A 20,996-nucleotide genomic window follows, 5' to 3' on the forward strand; every position below is an offset into this window, starting at 1 on the left:
TTGGTCCTTGGAGCTGAAGCTAAGTTGCTACTAAATTAGAATTGAATATTCCTCAACTGTTATATCAGAGAAATAGAGCTGTAAAGCCCTGACTTGAAAAATGTTTAATAGCTTCTTTTTCCACTGTTATTTTGGCATGATTTGCATTAACTGGGTTTTTCTGTTCATTGTAAAATAATATTACATGTATGCAGTACAGCGTCACTGGGAAATTATTTTTAGCTGTTCAGAATTTTTCCTTTTTAAATCCCAGTGTCCCTTCTTAGGAAGTAATAACATAAACCTAAGCTGCCAAACTGTGCTAGCATGAAAACATATTTTATGCAAGTGATCATAAGTAGTAAATTCTGTATGGTAGTTGAAGGCAGAGTAAAAACAAATATTAATCAGCTCTGATTTTGTTACAGTGGTGTTGTTTGCTCAACTTAAAATGACCAGTAATTGTCTCACAGATGCATAGTAATTATAGAATCTAAATGCAGATGTTTCCTTTTCCTTCACTGCCACAGGAGTCACTCTTCAGAGTTGTGTTGTGTCACATCCTCCTGTGGCACATAAACAGTACATCTTTATATAGCAAGGGACTCCCTTATCCATTTGTATTTATAGATAATGCTATACATGGGTATTATGTTAAAAGAATAGTTTGGCAAAGGCAAGTATTCAAACATAAGGAAGCTCTGGAATTGAGGTTACACGTGCGGCTTTAATTCAATTATGCAAATGCACTGTCATGCAGAATTTAACTGTATGGTGGCGTGCGGGTTTTTCACAGGATGTATTCTGTATTCATCGTAGGATGGAAGTGCTCTTAGGATGACTCTTATGTGTAGGAGTTCTGCTGCAGGAGTTGTAAAGCGTGTAAATGAATAAAACAGGAGATTGCAGGAAGAGAGAGGATCTCTTATTTCTTTAAAAAGCAGTGAGTGCTTTTGCAGATTGAAGGACGGGCACAAGGCCACTGTGAATGTGCTGAACAACTGGCTTAAAACATTTTTGTATTCCTGTTTCTAAGTTCCTGACTCAAAGCATGTAGTTGGGTTTATAAAAGCTCTCAAGCTGCTACTCACCACTGAGCTCCATGTGTGCTGTGGTCTGAGTAGTACTGATATGCAATTCCAATAACTCATAAAATTGGATCCCTAACATCTCAATTTGACCTAGGTTACAAAATTGACTTTCTGGTTTCAGTTCTCTCCCTGTGTAATGAGAAAGATCATTAGTATTTGTGAAGCAGTCAGATACTACAGCACCACAAACCAGCCTGTGAAATAGTAATTTCTTCTTCAGACCAGCATTTAAATAGCATGAAGTAAGTTAAGTTCTGGGGCTGCCCATTGAACACAAGGTGATGACAAAGGATGACAAAACAAAATGCTGAACAACTGTTTATGGAGTGAATATCACTTAGCATTTGCACTAAATGAGAGCAAAACACTGGGGATGTAATAGTATGCAATATTATCATTACGGCTGCATCATGGTGTACAAACAAACAGGCTGAACTAAGGTTGCACAGTGAACCTTGAATCTTGGATTTGGTAATGTTTTAGTGCTTGGCTTTGCAACCTTAAGGAAAGTATTTTAACAAGAACTTTGTGTTTAATTTCCTAGTGTTGTTAAAAAAAAAGTAAACTTTAAAACAAAGCTCCATTGTGTGGCTCATCAGCAGGTTTTGACACTAGAACTACAAGACAGAAAATTCTGCTATTACATTTCAGTGAAAGACTGACGCTATCTATATTCCTCCATATGAATCAGTACCACAGGGGAAGAGGTATTCTTTTCTAGAGGAACTCTCAGCTATTTGCAAATGGCCGGAGTTGGAGTGAAATTTCCGTTTCCTACCAAGCTCCTGAGGGGGATGTGCTTTTGTGTGCTCATTCATCTGAAGCGTGGCTCTGTCTGTGCTGTCTCCTCCAGCCTGCTCCTGACCTGCCTCTGCCACTGCTGGCTCCATTATTCTTCCCATTCCTCACTCCTCTGATGGCCTTAGCCCTTCTCCTCTCGCTTTGTCAGTCCTTATATCCTCCATGCCGCAGCCTTGTATGACCCATCCCAGCTTCACCTGATCAGTCATCTTGTTGCTCTGAGGCACTTGTTCAACCAGTCTCTTCGAATTCTGTGTCTCCTTGTGGTCTCTAGTTGCATACTCCTTAAGTACCTTCCTTGGCTCATGTCTCTCTTCTCAGAGACGTTTTCCTCACACAGTTCCTACTCTCCTCATTCATCAGAGTACTTCATTCAAAACTTTTTGCTGAGGCAATACCAGTTTCATGCCAGCATGTCATATCTTTAGCTCTCCCAGCACTGATGGTTGCTAGCCCCAGCGGTTACTTTGCAGTCTGTTTCTCCTCTAGTCTTTGTCCACAGTCTACTGCTCCTTGAACGCCTTTCAGCTGCAGATCCCATACTCTGCTGGACTGTGTGTTTGTCCCTCAGGCTGTCGGTCCTGGTGTATTTCTGCAGCCCTTTCCTCCAGTGCACCGGTTCCGGTGTTTGTCCTTTCTACATTCAGGCTTCTTCCTCTTGCTGCCTAAGCAGGGCTGAGCGAGTCACGGAGAGCATAAAAGAAAGTCTCCTGCTTGTCAGGTCTGGTGCCTGCCCGCCCCTGCTCTCCATGCTTCTTGTCTGCACTGCTATTAGCCTGCAACCACAGCAGGTAACCAGCAGACAGAAAGATTAGTTTTGCCTCCATATCTCCAAGCTGGAAGGATCCTGCTCAGCTCCTCGGTGGGGATGGTAGGTGTCCAGAGAGCAAAGGTAAGAGCTGCGAGGATGGAATTCATTTGGTCAGTCTGTGATAGCGGAGTATTGGTGTAGCAGCTGTAAGACCCTGGAGAGTCTTGAGAGGCTTTCTGTAGTGGGTGCCAATCTGCAGAGATTGACAGTGAAGACATTTTAATTGATAAATTCAAACTTGTTTAAAAAAAATGATAATCTGGTAAAATCATGTTGTTAGTCACCTGGGCCCTAGGAATAGTTAGATCAAACTATTTACCTTTGCAAAGAAGGATTGCTAGCAGATGAGGAGAGATTAAAAGAAGTTGATTCGCTCTGCAAAACCAAAAAGGCTGAGAGGAGGTACTGTGCAGGCTATGAACACATCAGGGAAGCAAAAAAGTTATTCAAGAAAATGAATAATGGTGGTTGCAAGAAAACAAAAGACCAGGAATAAGTTTCGGGTGACAACTAGGGGAAGAATACTTGTAGTCAAGAGAGTAGTAGGTTCTGGAGCAGCTTTCTTGGCAGAGCAGTGAGACGAAACCCAGATTTTAAAAGCTTTACTTTGTATTTCCTGATGCCATATTTATATCTCAAAGACTTATCACTCTGACAAATGTAGACAGATTTTTAACGCAGATGGCAAAAAGCCTATGTCTAGCTTAAAGGACATTCATATTTGAAGTATCCATCCCAACAGCCAGAGTCTTCTCAAAAGAGATCACTGGGGTATTTTTTTAGTGTTGACAAATAACTACTGGATGTTTTCATCATCTTGCTCTCAGGCTTCTCAGTCAGCCTTTGACTAACATTTTTCAAGAAAATTCAACCTTGGGCAGGGAATATTTTCAACAAAACATGATAAAAGGCAACTTAAAATGGATTTTGTAAGAGAAAAGAGTCTGATAATTATTAACAGTATTACTAGTGTTGTGTAATTATAAGAACTGTGCTTTCAAATAGTAAAATGCTGATTGATTGCTGGATCAAGTCTTGAAACTTTGTTTTAAAACATGGGATTGAAACAGTTTGAAAAGAACAAATTAATGTTTCATTTTATAAGGAGGGAAACTTATCAGTCAGTTGTTACTAAAAGCAGAATATCAATACTACTGGTTTAGATTTTCATTATGTCATTAAAAAAATGTTCTTAGTCCTCCTTTTATTTTTTTTTTCTTGAAAACAATCTGTGCCTATCTGAGATTCAAAAGCTACTTAGAGCTTCAGTTTGTTCCTTGCTGTCAGAGTATTTTCATACTCTGATATACATTTTATGGCAGGAATAATTTGGTTTGCTATTAAAACATACATAACATAATGCAATCTACAATGAGAGGTTTAGAAGGTTGAGGGAAGTATTTGAAGATATATGATTTCTTATTCCAGACTCCTCCCCTGTTACATGGTTGGCCTTGAAGGCATAGTAAGCAGATACCTCTGTGCCTTCCTCAAATCTTCGTTGTTCTGTCACATTATTCTCCTTTGTGTCTGGCAGACTGGGGAGATCTGAATGGATGCAAGATAGCTGCAACTAAAAAGTAATACAAAACCTATTTTTAGGTAATGGGAAGGAGTTTGGTTTTTTTGTTTTTTTGTTCAACAGTTATATACAGCAGTTATCTAAAGTAGATGCATTTCTTTTACAGAAATCATTCACAATTTTGAGATCATGAAATCCTGACATTTTAGGTATTAATATTTATGAAGCATTAATTTTGAAACGAGATAAAGATAATTATAATGGAAGTAACACTTATATGTTGCTGATGGTTTTAGCATTGAACTCAAATGCCTATTACTCATGCTGTAACTTCTTCCCAGATACTCAGAGCAGCTTTTCAAGAGCACCGATGGCTTCGGCACAACACAGCTTGTTTAAGCTGAATGTTACTTGGCCCCACTTATATACAGGTCTTGGTTACACTGAATGAAGTATGCCTTGATTTTCAGTGTATTCATTTGAAAAACAAAAAACAACCAGCAACTTTTCCTTGCAGAGCAACATACTTTTGATGCCTTATTTTGCTATTACAATTGCTATCTTCCTTGGTGGAAGCTGCTGAGATCTGTGCAGATAATCTCAACAGTATCTGATGCATCAGCTCATCTCAGAGGGAGTTACAAATGTGGAGCATCTCTCAACTTTCTGCTCTTGAAAAAGATCACCCATAAATGAACAAAATTAAACAGAAACTCTACTTGTTGTAGCATAATATTCACTAATTTATTATTTTTTTTAGCTACTAGAAGATGGTATCACTTCAGGCCAATAAGTACTTGAAACTTGATGTATCTCTGCAAAATTGATACATGAGCTACATGGTGGTTTCTGTTGCCTCCATTGCACATGTCTCATCCAGGGAGTGCTTCAATATTTTACCCAATTACTACTTAAAGCAGAATTTATAAGCAGTCATCTGAGCAGGGATCAGAATGAAGCACATGGTTCTCCCCAGAGAGAGCCTTGCGTGCTCTGATGCAGAGCACTGTGCTCCCTCTTCCTTATTCCATACCAAGAAATCTTGAACTCTTTTTCTTCTAAACCTGTACCACTTCCACAATTAGGAGGTTGTTGGCAGAATAGTCTCTAGGCTGGCTGATGGGAGATGAGGGTTTGTGCGTAGGTTTCAAGCTTCTTAAGACAATAATGACAAGGTAAACAGCTGCCTCACTTCTTTTAGGATTCAAGAAAAACTAGTGCTTTCAACTGTTATGAAAGGATGACTGAGGACCAACTTCAGGAGAAGGTTTGAGGGGTATCCTCTGTCTCTGAAGAATGAAATGCTGCATCATCCTGGATGACCAGGGTTTTTTTTGACTACTTGGTTCTTACCAAAACCTCAGTTTTACATCATGTCAGTTTTAGAGTTGCAAGTAGATAGTTATTGTTGTAGTTTAAGCCAGTCGGCAAGTCAGCCACGCAGTTTCTACTCCCCTCCCCCGCCCCGGAGGGATGGGGAGGAGAATCGAAAGAATGTAACTCCCACGGGTTGAGATAAAAACAGTCCAGTAACTAAGGTATAACACAAATCACTACTGCTGCCACCAATAATAATAATGATAAGAGAAATAACAAGGGAAGAGAATATGATACCACCCGCCGAAAATGAGCCCGACCGAGCAGATAGTGTGCCCTTCCGGTTAACTCCCAGTTATATCCCCAGGCATGACGTGCTGTGGTATGGAATACCTCTTTAGCTAGTTTGGGTCAGGTGTCCTGTCCCTGCTTCCTCCCGGCTTCCCCTCCTCCCTGGCAGAGCATGAGACTCACGAAGTCCTTGGTCAGGGTAAACATTCTGACCCACAACTGAAAACATCGGTTTTATCAGTATTATTCCCAGGCTGAAAGTCAAACCACAGCGCTGCACCAGCTACTAAGAAGGAGAAAAAGTGACTGCTGCTGCTGAACCCAGGACAGTTATCCAGTAAACACAGTTTTGATGTTATAAAACTGTATTGCAATGAGCAAGTACATATGTGGATCTACCTTCTATCCATTTTAATTTCATGTCTTCAAATAGCCTATTTCTTTCATGAAAGTTGGTTATTTTAGAAGTGGAGGAATGATAGAGATTGACCTACCTAGCATCCAGAAAAGATCCCATCTCCTTTTGAAAGCCTATGAAAGGATCAGCATTTCCTTGTATGAATACAATCACAGGCTCAAAATGCATGTGACAGAATAAACACTGAATGCTTATTTCCATCTTCTCATAACTTTTAAAAGAAAGAATGGAAAATCTCTCTACAGAGCAATAATTTGTCTAGATGTTTGAAAAGCCTACCAGTTCACAAAGGTAGTTTAAAATAGGCTCAGACCCTGGTTGCTCAGGAGTTCTGGATTTTGTGTATTTGCCTTCCAGCTTTCTGCTTGTTGCTTTACAAATGGTTGGCACAGAAGCATAAAAAATATTTATTTAATATGGCTGTATCTTCATGGGTGGATTTTTTGTGGTATTCTTTTATTTTTTATTTTTTAAACTTGTTGGTTTTACATTGCCCTTGTTTATACTTTCATTTGTGTGTCTGTTTCAGATTTTGACCATTTCTGACAACACGCAGTCCTAAGAGACTTGCATAGCCTGATTACATATGTTGGATGTTTTGTATTCTGCATTGCATTATCATCTAATCAGGTTAAAGTGGTAAAGATTTACTAATGGGAACATTCAGTTGCCCTAGATTTTATCTGAAATTTATTAAGTTATTATACTTTAAAAGCTGATCCACTTTAATACCAGTCAATCTGGGATGTTAAAGGACAAAAATAGCCTGTTACATTCAACTGGTATTCTAAAATATTCTAAATTAGGAGGAATATTGTTGAAACACACTCAGCCCATAATTCAGACACTTCATTTCTGTTCGTATTTATCCATTGCCTACAACAAACGTAATGAAAAGAAAATGTATTTCAGGAATTCTGAGATAGTTTGTTTCAAGTGAAATATAAATAACTCATAACTAAACTGAAGATTAAGTTTCAGACAATGTTGACTTGCACATCTCAACAGCTTCAAAAAAAAAACAGTGTGAAAGGACTCACTGCAGTGGAAAATCTTCTCAAAGATAAGATGTAGAAGTGCAAGATACTTCATTATATATATCATTAGATATGTCCAGCATAATCTCTGATGTGTCATAGAGTTGGGGAAGTTTTGCAATATGATAATTCAGTATCAGCCTCTCAGCAGCTTTTGCCAGCTGGACTGCTTGACCAGGTTTAAAACCTGACCTCTGCTAATGCTTCTGCCTCAAGGAATGACAGTGCAAAACCCACTGCTGTTCTTGAGGGTATCAGATCCTACACAGCAGTGGCTTATCTGATACATGGTGGTGTGCGTTACCTTACATCTTTTTCCAGCTACACCATCTTCCACCTAGTTTCCACCTGATCTTCTGTGGTGCTGCACCAATGACAAACAGTCCTTCTTGCCCTCCTCAAAGGAAATTGTGCCTTGGTACTTGTCCAAATTCATCTCTTACAAGAAGTATAGTACATACTTCTTTGAAATCATCCCCATTACTGGAAACCAGCTCACTTTTACAGCATAGTAGCAAGTCCAACTCTCAGGTGGCTCCTGCAAGTCACCTGATTACAAAGAAAACTGTAGACAGTAGCAGAAATTAGTTTTGCTCTCCTAAATGCTTCTGAGCACTTTGCCTCCCGGGACACAGCAGTGAGGACTTCGTGTGCAGTTTGCACCCCCCTGTGGTAGTGCCAGTGAAACGATGCATTAAATTTAATCCTGTAATTTGAATGCAGAGTAAACTCTGCTTAGATTTGCTTATGTATGACCAACAGGCTTCAGTGCCCAAGCTGCTATATGCATAACTGCTATGCAAATGCAACACTTCCCGCTGACCAACAATAGGGTTACACATAAGTCTTTAGGCTAATGAGCAGAAGGAATGCATAATCAGAGGCATAGAATAACCAGCTACAGCATCTCAGCTGTGACCTTATGGGCCTTCAAGCTAAAAAGGGTCAAGCCCTCACCCTTTCCGAGTCCCAGAGCAGGCTAAGTAAGGATGTATCTGGTCAATATTTTTGTGGATATAAAAGGCACTTCACTCATGTAACCCAAAAATGTGTTGGTATTATTAACAGTTATATTTTTGACTTGCATACAGCAGTGTGCTTTATAGAACAAGAACAGAAGTTACTTACATGTTCCGATTTTAACAGAATATAACAATTTCTTTTTTTCACATGCTGCCCTAATTGGACAGAAACCCTATTTAGGATAGTACAAATGTTCTGCATTATTTTGTATTTTTCGAACCCATTAATGTGCTGCTGTAATCATGGAATGCTTTTTTGGGACTTACAGTTAGACACAAACCATCTAGTGGGATGAGTGGTAAGCATGTTGTGAATAGTGGCTGCCCAAAAGGAGAACAATTACAGACTTGTTTTCAAAGCTATTAATTTACTCAAGAGAAGTGGTTGTTCAGTATGTTGTAAATGTCTCTGGAATAGCAAAGTTGAGATTCTTAAAAATACTTACTTTCTTATAGCTGTGTGTACACATTATTCAGAAGAATCTCCATGCTGAATAAAAAAGTAGACTGCAATTAAGTTAAAAGTTGACATTTCTTAGATGAGAGTTTGCTGGATTTTGCTGTTATGAAAAATTCCTTTCTGAACTTACTACCCTGTTCTGAAAATGAGATAATGTGATTCCTGAAGAGTTAGTGAGCTCAAGTGGGGTTTGTTCATTCATTTATAATTGCATGCGTTAAGTAAGGCAGAAGATCAACTTAAAAGAAGATGGCGAGTTGTAATAAACACAGATGCCAAAGGTTCCTCTACTATTGCCTGTTCAGTCTAATTTCTCAAAAAATATGATGGTGGGGTCTCCTCACATAGCTTATCTTCAGTACTGTAGCACAGCTAAACAGGACAGTCTCCTTTTCCCTAAAATTGACATCTCAGTCGAGAGTATGGAGGATACGTTCAGATGGAACCATCATTCAACAATGCTTTCAGTTTCTAAGGGTAGGAGGAACTATAGAAGTTGTTACTGTAAAAAAAATAAGAATGGGCTATCATGGCCTCTTTTGAGAAAAGGAAATCCTGCTCGTTAAAAAATGTAGTGTACTTGCAAAGCTAAACCTGAGAGCTGAGAGGTCTTTCTTCAAAGCCTCAATAATAACTGCTCTTGTGTTTTGTGCATCCATATTCCAAGCTGCTACATAAATACTAACTTAATGCCATAGCATCCTCACAACATCATGTCTGGGCTCTTTCTGATTTTCGTATTATAGACTAGAAATGAAGATGGTGAAGAAATTGGAAGGTAAAATCTGTCTCCATGGGTATGATCTGAAGATATTGAGGGTTGCTGAGCAGGCACTAGAAGATACAGGCCTAAAAGAGGATGTTCAGGGCTGGGATTAAAGGGAACACTTTCTCTTTCATGGAAATATCTGGAGCTAAGGATAGGCCACAAGAAACTTAATCCCTTACTAAATACATCAGGGGACTTGTTAGCCCTACCTGGTACAGCAAAGTGCCCTCTGTGCCCTTCAGCAAGCTGTGCACTTCCAGCTCCCATTGGGAAGACACCTGTATGCGACCATGCTGCTTTTTGAGAGCTTACAGATAGTTTTATTTTATTATATAAACTGGCAGCAAAATATTCCCGGCACTAGAACTAATTATGAACGCAATCAGGGCTGGGATCAGACATCTCATGTTTCTGTTTTTCTGCACTTAGCTCTTGCTCTCTCCACATCACAATTCAGCAAATGAGAATTCAGTTAATTGGTTTGATGTATTCATTCCCTCCCCCTCTCCCCTTTCGAACTTCAGCATGAAGTACTGTAGAAGGAGAAAAGAGGATTGGGATAGAAGTGAAGGAGGTCAGGAGCAACAATCACTAATAAGAGATCCCCTCTAATTTAGTGGGTTATTTAACTATATGTTATTGGCAGCTTTACGCATAGCAAAGAGTGCATCATGTTGTTACACTAAGGTATGCAGATTTTGAGGTTTTAAATGGGTAAAATACCCCCAATGTAATGATAATGATTCACTTGTCCACCTCATCAGACAGTAAAAAGGTTCAGACAGTAACAATAAATTTTAAGTTTTATCAGATCTCAGTCACAGTACAAATTTCTTCTCTAAAGTAAAGGTACATTTTAAACCCCTCAAAACCAAACAAACAAAAGGGCTATAAGAAAAGCCTAAGATAATAGCTGTTTTAGCATAAAAAAATCTAGAATCTAGATGGACTGAATGAAGGCTGTCTCTGCCTAACAAAGCATACTACACCTCTCTAGGTTGAGACTAGGATATCCTAAAAATTAACATCATACCTAGACCAGCACCAGGTTACACATTTAAAAGACTGTCACGATAGCTCCCACGTGAAGTCACAAATCAAACCCATCGTTTCCTAGCCAGGTTCCCTGGAGAAACCACAAGTCCCTCTACTCAGAAATCCAGAATCATAGAATGATTTGGGTTGGAAAGGGCTTTAAATATCATCTAGTTCCAATCTACCACTAGACCAGGCTGCCCAAAGCCCCATCCAACCTGGCCTTGAACATTTCCAGGGGTCGGGTATCCACAACTTCTCTGGGCAACCTGTCTCACCACCCACAGTGTAAAAGATTTCTTCCTTATAGCTAATCTAAATCTCCCCTCTTTCAGTTTAAATCCATTCCCCTTTGTCCTGTCACTACAAGCCCTTGTGAAAAGTCCCTTGTAAAAAGCTTTCTTGTAGGCCCTTTTAGGCACTGGAAGCTGCTGTAAGGTCTCCCCTGAGCCTTCTCTTTTCCAGGCTGAACAACCTCAAGTCTCTCAGCCTGTCTCCAGAGACGCTCCAGCCCTCTGACCATCTTCATGGCCCCCTTCTGGACTCGCTCTAGAAAATGCAGAGAAACGGCACCTTGCCCCCATCGCGCTCTGTCAGCCCGTGTATAACACCTTATCCTAAATCCTCAACATAGTGTTAAAGTGTTACTGTTCTGACGTCTCCGTTTCCCACTTCACTCTAAACAGGGAAGCTAGAAATGGCTGTAGCCTAATCCCTGCACTGCATCAGTGCTTGTTTACGTTTTTGGAAGCGCTTCTTTTTGGGCGGAGGGAGAGGGGAATTACTGGGAAGCCTGGAGATGGATACAGTCTGTAAGAAGGATCGGGCGTTTGTTTGCCAAAGCTGCCTTGGCAAAGCGTGACCGACAGCCGTCCGGTGTGCTCCGATACCCAAAGGGGCTGCACTGAGCAATCATATCCCTCCCTCCCTGGCTGTGCCCGGGAGTGCGGGAGGGGGGGTCCGTCGGGGCTGCTCGGGCGGTAGCACAGCTCCCGGCGCCCGGCAAAGGGTCCCGCGGGCCTGGGTCTTTCCCAGAGCCGGGTTTACACGAACCCTTTCAGCAGCAGCTCGGTGACGGCCGATCTTCCCCGTGTCCTGGCGGGGGAGCCAAACACTATGGGTTTGCAGCCCGGAAGGTTGTTTTTTTTCCTGGGTTGCTGCTGCCGCTACTGGGTTTATTGTTGGGGCGCACTGGAAGGCTCATTCGCGAGCTGGTGGCCCGGCCGCAGGCCACGGCTGTGCCCGCACATCCCTCCAAATGCATTCCCACTAAAGACCGGCTGTTCTTTGGAGGATCGCCTCAGCGCTCCGCACACGCACCTCTTCTGCCCCCTACAAATTAACGGCGATGGTGAGCGGCGTCCCTTTCCCCTACTCTCCTTTTCCCGTGAGATGCTCTTCCACGCCACGCTGGGCGGGTACTCGTCGGTGCTACCCGGAGGCCCGTTGTCCCGAGCCGCTCCCCACGCACCACGTCTGTCTGTCTGTCTCCCCATGCAGAGCTCCGGCAACGCGTCCTACCGATGCTCCATGTCGTCTTCCGCCGATTTCTCCGACGAGGAGGACTACAGCCAGAGGTCGGGGACGGTGTCGCCGGCGCCAGGAGACACGCTGCCCTGGAACCTGCCCAAACATGAGCGGTCCAAGCGGAAGATCCAAGGCGGCTCCGTGCTGGACCCCGCCGAGCGGGCCGTGCTGCGCATCGCCGGTAAGGCGCGGCCGGGGCTGGTGGGGTGGCGGGAAAGCAGAGGGACCCCCAGTCCCTAGCCCGGGGGACCGCGGCCCCTCCGAGCGGTGACTAAGCTCTTCCCTGGGCCGCGTTTTCCGGTGGGGGGAACTGGTGCGTGTGTGAGAGTGCAGGTGCGCTCGTCCAACTTTCGGGCGAAAACGCATCGGCGGCGTGGGGATGCAGCCGCGGCCTTGGCCATCTCGTCCGCTGCCGGCACTTCTGCTGGGAGAACCGAGGGAGCTCTCCTCGGCCCCGGGTGGCCCCCTGGCTCCTGGCCGGACCGCCAGCAGTGCGGAAAGCGGTCGCTGCCGCCCCCAGGGGCCAGGCGCTGGTCTTTGTCCGTGCGGAGCCGTGGCTGCGCTCGGGTGGGGAGGGGAGCACGAGGACCGGGACGGAGCCGCCCGGCGTGCCGGGACGGCGGCGCGGCGACAAATGATGTCGAAAATAGGGCGGAGGTCTGCTTCTCCCCGGCGAGAGCTTGAAACCGCCTGTTAGTGAATCTCAGGAAGACGCGGCGGTCCTCCGTGCTCCCGGGCACCGCTGCTCCTCCCTTTTCCCCTCTTTTGTGTGTGCCTCCGTGGGTACCCTCACGGGACTCTGATTCCCAGCGTAGCGCATCGTTAGGGCGCTACTGGGGGCAGTGGGGACGCGGTGGCCGAAGGCGCTCTGCGCAGCCGAGTTCTCGCCATCCGCAGAACGCAGTCACAGGAGAGAGGATGCGGAGCCGGCTCAGCCCAGCCCAGCCACCGCGGAGCTCGCCGCTGCCCCCCGGAGGCAGAGTGCGGGGTGGGGGACCGGGGCCAGGGCAGAAGGGACAGCTCGGGCCAGGCCCGGCGGCAGGGTCAGGGCCGGGAGGCGGCGGTGGGGCGCAGGCGCGATGGGGGATGCAGCCGGAGGCTGGTGCTCGGCGGTGGCACCTGCGGCAGGGTCGGGACCCGCACCCGGGACGCCCCGGTCGCGCCCCCGCCCCGCCGCCAGGATAGCGGCCGCTCCCGCACTGGGCAGTGCTGGGGCTGCCCACAGGCTCCCTGCCCACGATCCCTCCGTGCCGCAGGACTCCGGTGTCCCCCGCCGGCCCCGTCTGTGCCGCGGTAGTCGCGTCCCCGCCCCGGCAGTCGCATCCCCGCCCCGGCGGCCGCCACCCTTCTCATCCCGGGGGAGGCCGGGGCAGAAACACGGGGCTGGGCGGTGCCGCGGAGGCAGAGCTCGGCCGCCCCGCAGGCGGTGCATCGGCGATGGAGCCAAGGCCGGTCCGCTGCGGCGGGGAGGCGGCGGCCGCTGCCGGGCTGGGGCCGCCCCCCTGCGCGCTCCGAGGGGCGGCTACCGAAACCCGAGCATTTGGCGGAGGCGTTTCCTCGGCCAGGCTGACAGCGCCCTCCCTCCGCCCGCCTCCGGTTAGCCTGAGTGTTCTCTTGTGCCGTCCCCCAGGCTCCGGGTTGCCCGGAGCCGCGCTGGGCAAGCGGGTAGGGTGAGCCCACGGCCATGGCTGGCTATCTCTCACCCGGCGCGTATTTCTACGCCGAGGAGCAGGAGTACCTGCAAGCCTACGAAGATGTCTTGGAGAGATACAAAGGTAGGGCAGCCCCCCTCACAGCGGGGCCGCCGCACCCGGCCAGGCTGCCGGTCGCCCCGCAGGCTGCGGCGCGGCGGGGGCAGGTGCGGTGTCCCCGCCATGAGGGGACAGGGATGGCCCCAGGTTCCGGCGGGGGGGAACGGACGGCAGCGGGCGGTGGCTTCTGCCATAAACGAAAACACCGTCCCTGCGGCTCCGGAGGGTGAGACGCGCAGCCCTGTGCTTAGAAGTCTTTTTTTCTCCAGTGAAATGCGGACACGGTGATATGTCTCGGTGTGCATTTGCGTTTAAAACCTCCGCTTATTTTGACCCTTTTATTTTGGTTTTTCTTTGTGGGCGCGTAGAGCATGAGCATAGTTCGTGTGGCACCTGAGCTTTTTCATCAGAAAATGAGGAAAAAGGCGTTTGTCACAGCAGAGATGCGTACAGCTAAATTTATCTTGCTGGAAATGTAAATGACATGGCTAGAAATGTACCAAGAGATGGTTCAGGAGATGTGATTCGTTACTGTTCTCAGTACATTTGCTAATATTAAATCTGAAAATGCTCATCAGAAGTGTTGTGGGTCTGATTTTAATTCAAGTGTGAAAGGGATGGAGTTAACTATTCAGATGGAGTCTTCATCCCAGAAATAGTTTTTACAACATGTCACAGCATATGCTGACATTTGCAGTGCCGAGTCCTTTTGTAATGTTTGGGAAAGAGGTTAGATTTTTATATCTGGAATTTTTCAGCTGTTTGTTTCCAGTCAGTTCTAAAGATTTTGGTTACATGGTTTCCCCTGATGGGAATGGGAGTGGCATAGTTGAAGACAGCTTGATTTGGAAGTACCAATAGCTGATTGTATTTAATCCAGGTTGTTAGTGGTACTATTTTGAAAATTAAACCTCTACAGATGGTTATTTTGACATGAGAACTTGTTAGGTCCGAGTCTTCTTTATACCTATGTCACTTGCGATTTCATGTGTCATTAATAGTGTTGACTAATGACTCCTTTGTGTCTGCTGCCCATTGTGTCAATGCAGCTATGGAGCATGTGCACTATTTTTGGACTGAAATGCATTAGTTCATTTCAGTTGAGAAATAATTACGGTTTGTAATAGATCCGTTTCAGACACACATCTTTATTCCATTCTCTCCTGTTAAGTCATCAATTTATATGTAGCTGAACTGATTTTTGCAGAATTTTAAAGCAAGTAGACTGTTTGCTTTGTAAATAAAGAAAACACTGAGAAAATTTGTTTTTTTTTCTTCTGGTTCTAATCTGGAGCACTGCTATTCTGCTTTAGATTACCTTTGATTTGCTGCTGGAGTTGGGTTTAATGAGGTTCACTCTCATACCAGTTTGTCTACTTGCGTAAAAACCTGGGAAAGAGATTAGGCCTAGTTTCCCCTATTTCAGTGAGAGTTTTATTAGGGGAAGGACTGAAAGATTTGGGTTAAATATTGGGGGGCAAAGCAGTTTTAATTAAAATAAGCTCCTAAACCCAATTCACATCTCTATTAGAAATAAAGCACATTCTGGAAATGTATATGATATTGTGGGGGTAACATTGGTCCATTCACATGCTATTTTCAGTGACAGCCAAATCCTGAAATGATTTGGAAGGATCCAGTTTCTGTTGTCATAGGTCTTACTGTCATATTTAGTATGCTTTGTTTTGCTGCTCAGTGTATACCATATTCAGACATTGGGAGCAAAGGTAAAGATTCGGAGTTGTTTTAATTAAGATATATTGGAAACCTGGAAAACACATTTTTAAAAATGTGTTTCCAAGACGGTCATGATTTCCCATCCGAGTCCCAGTAGTATGACTTCACTAAAGCAATTGTTTTTCTGATGACTTGCTATGGGAGCTGATCTAATCAGAAAAGAATTGCTACAATATAGGCTTTGAAGAGGGAGTGCCATTTCTCTGGATTTGCCTGTTTTGTAAACATTGCTTTAAATCAAATGCAAACCACGTTGATTTTATACATTTTTAAGATAAGCTCCAATCCATAATTTTAATTCAGTATCCCCCCCCCTTTTTTTTTTTTTACAGTTCGTAGAATGCTCTTGTATTCATTTAGGGCATTATCAGGGTGCCAAATTATCTATACCCCAGCTGTTAAGTACTGTAACTAGCAGAGTCAGCTGTAGAGAATTCACTGCCTGTCTTGAAAGGCTGGGGATCGTATGATACCGCACCAGTAAGACATTTTGGCAGATTGATTTAGGAAGAGAAAAAAATCAGCCCTTTTAAAATGTAGAAAAATGAAAATGTATTTCTCTCCCGTTTCTGCAGCCAGAGTAGGCTGTGGATCTTGAAGACCATGCAATTCCAAGTACCTTGTTGCTTTAACAGCTGAAACCAGGGTATTTGTATGTCTCCAAATTCTGTCTGCTGACTGTGGCTGTGGCTGTGACAGTAAATAATTAGGCAACTGTTTGCTAAATCTGAGATGGCACAAAAGAGCTGTTTGCTATGGGAAGAGAGTGGTGTTTTCTGATTCCTGGTCAGCTCAGTTGTTGGCTGTCATGGTGTTTTTTCTTGATTCATATAGTAATTTGTTGGCAGTACTTCTAAAGCAGTTTGGTGGAGGAAGAAAAAGTCACGTTATCTCGGATGATTGAGAAATCATGTTGAATCAAGCTACTTATTCACAGGGGAAAAAAATGGTTCTTTGTTCGTAGCACCTCGAATAATTCAAAGGCAAAGCCTTTATTGTGATAGTGGTGGTAAAATGTCTACTGTATTTTATCTGAAATGTTTGATGTGTTTCACATGTTTGTGACTGAATAGGAAGATGAGAAATTGTGCAAGTATTTGTTAATAAGGGTAACAGTTCAAAAATTCTACTTGATTTCTCCAGGAGGTTAAAAAGAACTACAAACATTAGTCTTGCTACTTTGTTACTTATCTCACCATTGCCTGGGAACAAAAATGAATAAAGTTGTTGTTAGCGGCAGTGTTCTTGATAAGTAAGAAAATGTCCAGTGGTATTTAATATACATTTAATTTTTCAAATATTAAATTCCTCCTCTGTCAGATGGCATAGGTATGCATTGTTCCATACAGATGTTATTTGAGTATTATATATTTGCAGCTCACAATTTTAAGCATTAGCTACATAACGTTTACTCAGGTATAAATCTGAAGTAATGCACCAAGATTCAAGAGTTGCATATATGAGCCCTCTGAAATTGTATAGCTCATTTCAGATAAAACCTGTTTGTATTTTCAGTTCAGGTAATAAACCTTTATTTAAATATCAATTGCAACAACCTTCTTTTCCTGCAAGATTTTGAACAATTACGTAATAAAGCTGCCTCCGTTTGGCATCATTATGGCAATGGGCATGTCTGCTAATAGCTGCAGGATGGCTGTTTCTGGAAAAGAGCTAATTCTCAGAGTTAAGTATTGAATAAATCACAGTTATTCAAGAACATTCTTACAATCATGCAAGCTATAAAAGTTTAAAATACATAGGGTTAGCTGGATCATGCAAGACCCTTTAGTGATGTTGATTTTGGCTCTGTAGGAAACAGATATATTAGAAAATTCAGTTTGAGATGACTGTCCACAAAAAATACAGCCTTGCAGTTCAGGGACTTGACTAAATTGCTCCCAATGATAGGAAAGCTATCAATAAATGTTTTCTTTGGATTGATGCATGAGTATAGCCTGTGCTTATGTGAGAAGGAGGGGCAGGTCTGGGATTGGGGATAGTGAAACTCAGGTTGGGTTATTTAAACTTTGATACATTCTGTTTCACTACTGGTATTTCTCTCTTGCTTTAAAAACACCTGTAGTACTACACATTCAGCTGGAGCATGGCAAACAGTTCTGTTTCTGTATTCTGAGAACAAAGATGCTGCAGCTGGACAAGAGCTAGCAGGTCATCTCATGTATTTTGTTAGGGTTCAGAGTTACCGTAATTTGTTTTAATGACTGATTGAGGGTAGTATCAAGAAAATCTGTTCTGACATTGGTTGGGTACAGTTTTGGAATTAAGATAAAAAATAGATGCCTGTCACCCAGCTCTTTGGAGCTGACTTCAGGAAGGAGCCATTTGCTCAGAAAGGTTTTTGTACGTCTGAAAATGAAGCTGCTGCTGCATTTTAGGAATTTGAAGGCTCCTGAATGTGTTTGGTATCAGACTTAATCCAGGGATACTCTTCTTCAGAGATGCCTTCATAGAGCGAAGACAGGAAGGGGCATGGCAGACCCTTCTGGCTCTAGAATTTGTGAATTTCTCAATTTCCTTATTTATGCTCTGAACTGAGGAGCCTGAACTTACAACATCTTTTCAGGCATTGGTAGTTTCTAGCCTTAGAATTGATCACTTGTTTGTTCATGTAGGACAGTTGTGGGGTTTTTTTTCTCTGACTGGTGGAGAGTACGTGTGGATTATCCAGCTGCATGTCACCTAATCCTTTCTTTGCCACTGTGCAAGTCTGCAGCACGATGATGCTATCATTTCCCCTGTTCTAGCACATTTCCTACAGCAGGTTAGCCTCCTGGGAACAGAGGATTTTAGCCAACAAGAAGTGCCTTCAATTAGGATGGAAACGTAATGGTATTTGTGCTGGATGAAGTCGGACAAAATTAATGGACTCCTTGAGCCATGTAAAAACGTAAAACCTGCAGTTTTAATCTGTTTCAATGTTCTCTTCTCCTTTAAACAGTAAGATCTCACTTTCCAATTACTTGGAGATGGGTTGTTTCTTCTTGGGGTCCATTTCATCCTAAATATGAACCAGATCATGCTGATTTGACTTGTGTGAGCACTTCACTTGAGCTTAGTTGAAGAGGTCTTAATTTTGTTGGGATAAAGTAGTGGGAACGTGAATGTTAGCTAATTCAGCAAGGTTTTGTCTGCGTAAAGGCCTCAAGATTTGGACAGCAGTTTCTGAAGCTGAGTTTGATGGTATTCATAAACTGCAGTTCTGTCTCCATGGCTTCAAAAGGTACCTGTTTGAATGACTAAGGCAGGCAGAATTTGGCCATTGATTCCAGTATCCTTGGTATGTGAATCAGGGCAGACATCAAAGGTCTGTTTCACTGTTTTTCTGATACTTCCCAATTCCCATTGAGTCAGCACCATCTTTTAAATAGAGCTCACAGGAATATTCCATAATTCCTTTTTTATAGTCAAACCCACAAGGTTATGAAGTATGGGAGGTGGGAGGAATGAACTTCAGGCATCAGTGTGTTTAAAAGGCTTGTTTTGGCTTAGTTTGTATTTTCAGTCGAGGTGTTTTTAATTGTTTGCTGTGATTTGGTTTGCTGATCTCTAGTGATATTTTGCTTGAAACCAGATTATAATTTTTTTTTATTGTATTTATTTTTTTTCCCCCCTCAGCACTGCTCAAAACATGCCTGATCTGGGGAACTTCAGCATGTATTTGGAATTAAGCATTCTGTAAAATAAAAATAGGCTTATTCACATGCTTGAAGTTAAGTGCAAGTATTTATCAGTTCAGGCTTAAAAGAATAAAGTTCTGTAAATGTCAAATATGAATGCAGCTTATTGCTGCATGCCTGAAATGTTTCCATCATTAAAGCAGTTTAATTTAACAAAGCCTTGATTTTCTGTAGTGGGTGCAAATATTCATGCACTGAATGCTTTCAGTCAGCCCAGCTTTCAAACAGGTGAAACAATGCTTACAAAGAGACTTCAGTCTGTGGATCAAATCCTGAAGGGCATGTTAATAGCCAGATCTTACAAGTTGATCTGTGTAGGCAGACTCTGGTGCTTTTGTGGGAATACGCTGGCTCCAGAAATTCACCCACACAAGCCTCTTCCCAAGACTGAGGCCTGAGTAATAGCTCAGCCTTTACTAAGGCATAGTCCTGCTGAAATCAGTCATCCTTTAGGGTATTCTGATTTGGTCTTAGCTGCATTAAAAGCAAGTTAGTGTGTTTCTGGACTTAATTTCATTATACTTGGTGAATACTTAATTTTGGTGTGGAGTTTAACCTATCAACTTTTTGAATTTGTACATTTTAAAGCAGATAAATCTGTGAAAGGACGAAGATTCTAGAAAAATACATCCAGGGTTAAATTCTGCACATTGCAATTACACAATTAGTGTAACTATTTCTGTAAGACAAGGAGGATTAGTCCTCTGATGGGCTTTTCAGTAGCATAGGCCAAAGTCTGCTCTTGATTATAGCCACATGGCCCTTTTGAACTTGGTTTTCTCTTAAATATATTTTCATTGTTCAGTTTCATAGTTAATATGTGAAATTACAGTACTTAATAATGTGTTCTCCAATGTATATAACTACAGATCAGCAATTAAGTGGGGTTTGTAGCCTAACTGTGCTGTAAAACTAAATTAGTTTGGCATGAGATTCAGGTATCCAGCTATCTGACAGCTATGACACTTTGCACCACTTGGATCTAAAATTAGTAGAGCTCTTGTGTGCTGGCATTAGAGATGTGTATATGTTTTAGTTCATAACATGGATAAAAGTCTGACTCTTTCTACATCTTCCAAAGGCATGTTTCAGGCAATGGGCAAATGAGGGTATAGGTAAACAGAGAAGCCCCCCAAAGTCTTTTGCTGGGTACTGAAATGGGTATCCTGTCATCCTGCTTGCAGACTTTTCTTCTTCCTGGTCAAGTTACAGTCTGGGTGTTCCTCATGTGACGAGGTCTCTTAGGCAGGGTAGAAGCAGCATTAGAAAGCCTGTGTGGTCATTCTGACAGACGATTTACACTAATAATGGTAGTAAAGCATCCTGAGCAGTGCTAGCAAAAGAGCTTTTTCAAAAGATGCTGTGGTTTTTACTCAAACAAAACTTCTGTTAATTTTGGTAGGAGTCAGGAACTTAGTTATTGACATTTATAAATATTTAATGCCTTCAATTACTTTGCCTTTAGATAAATTTTTAATCTAGAGATAAAGGGCTTACATTACATCCTAGAATTTGGGAAATGACTCCAGCATTTGTCTGGAGAAGCCACTACTGTGTAGTCGTACATAATTTCTGGGAATAAGGTAATGTTGCTAAGATAGTCCTGGTTTAGAGTATTTACAAAATACACATTTGCAGATAATTTTTGATAATACATATTTGCAGAAACACACAGAGCAGTTTGATTGCTAGCCCCGATGACTTTCAATAGCAATTAGATATTTCACTGC

At 43.0% G+C, this 20,996-nt stretch overlaps 1 protein-coding gene across 1 annotated transcript in view; it reads left to right on the forward strand.

Annotated features, from left to right (window-relative positions):
* The window catches only part of DST (dystonin), a gene marked incomplete at both ends in the record, with an annotated part of 299,020 nt that overhangs the window by 25,142 nt on the left and 252,882 nt on the right, over positions 1–20,996 (forward strand). The window contains one exon of the mRNA XM_080615920.1: positions 12,054–12,261. Coding sequence (XP_080472046.1) covers positions 12,054–12,261 — 208 coding nt within the window. The remainder of the gene's footprint in view (positions 1–12,053; positions 12,262–20,996) is intronic.

The sequence above is a fragment of the Psittacula echo genome (assembly GCF_963264785.1).
Source record: "Psittacula echo genome assembly, chromosome: 4".
NCBI lineage: Eukaryota > Metazoa > Chordata > Aves > Psittaciformes > Psittacidae > Psittacula > Psittacula echo.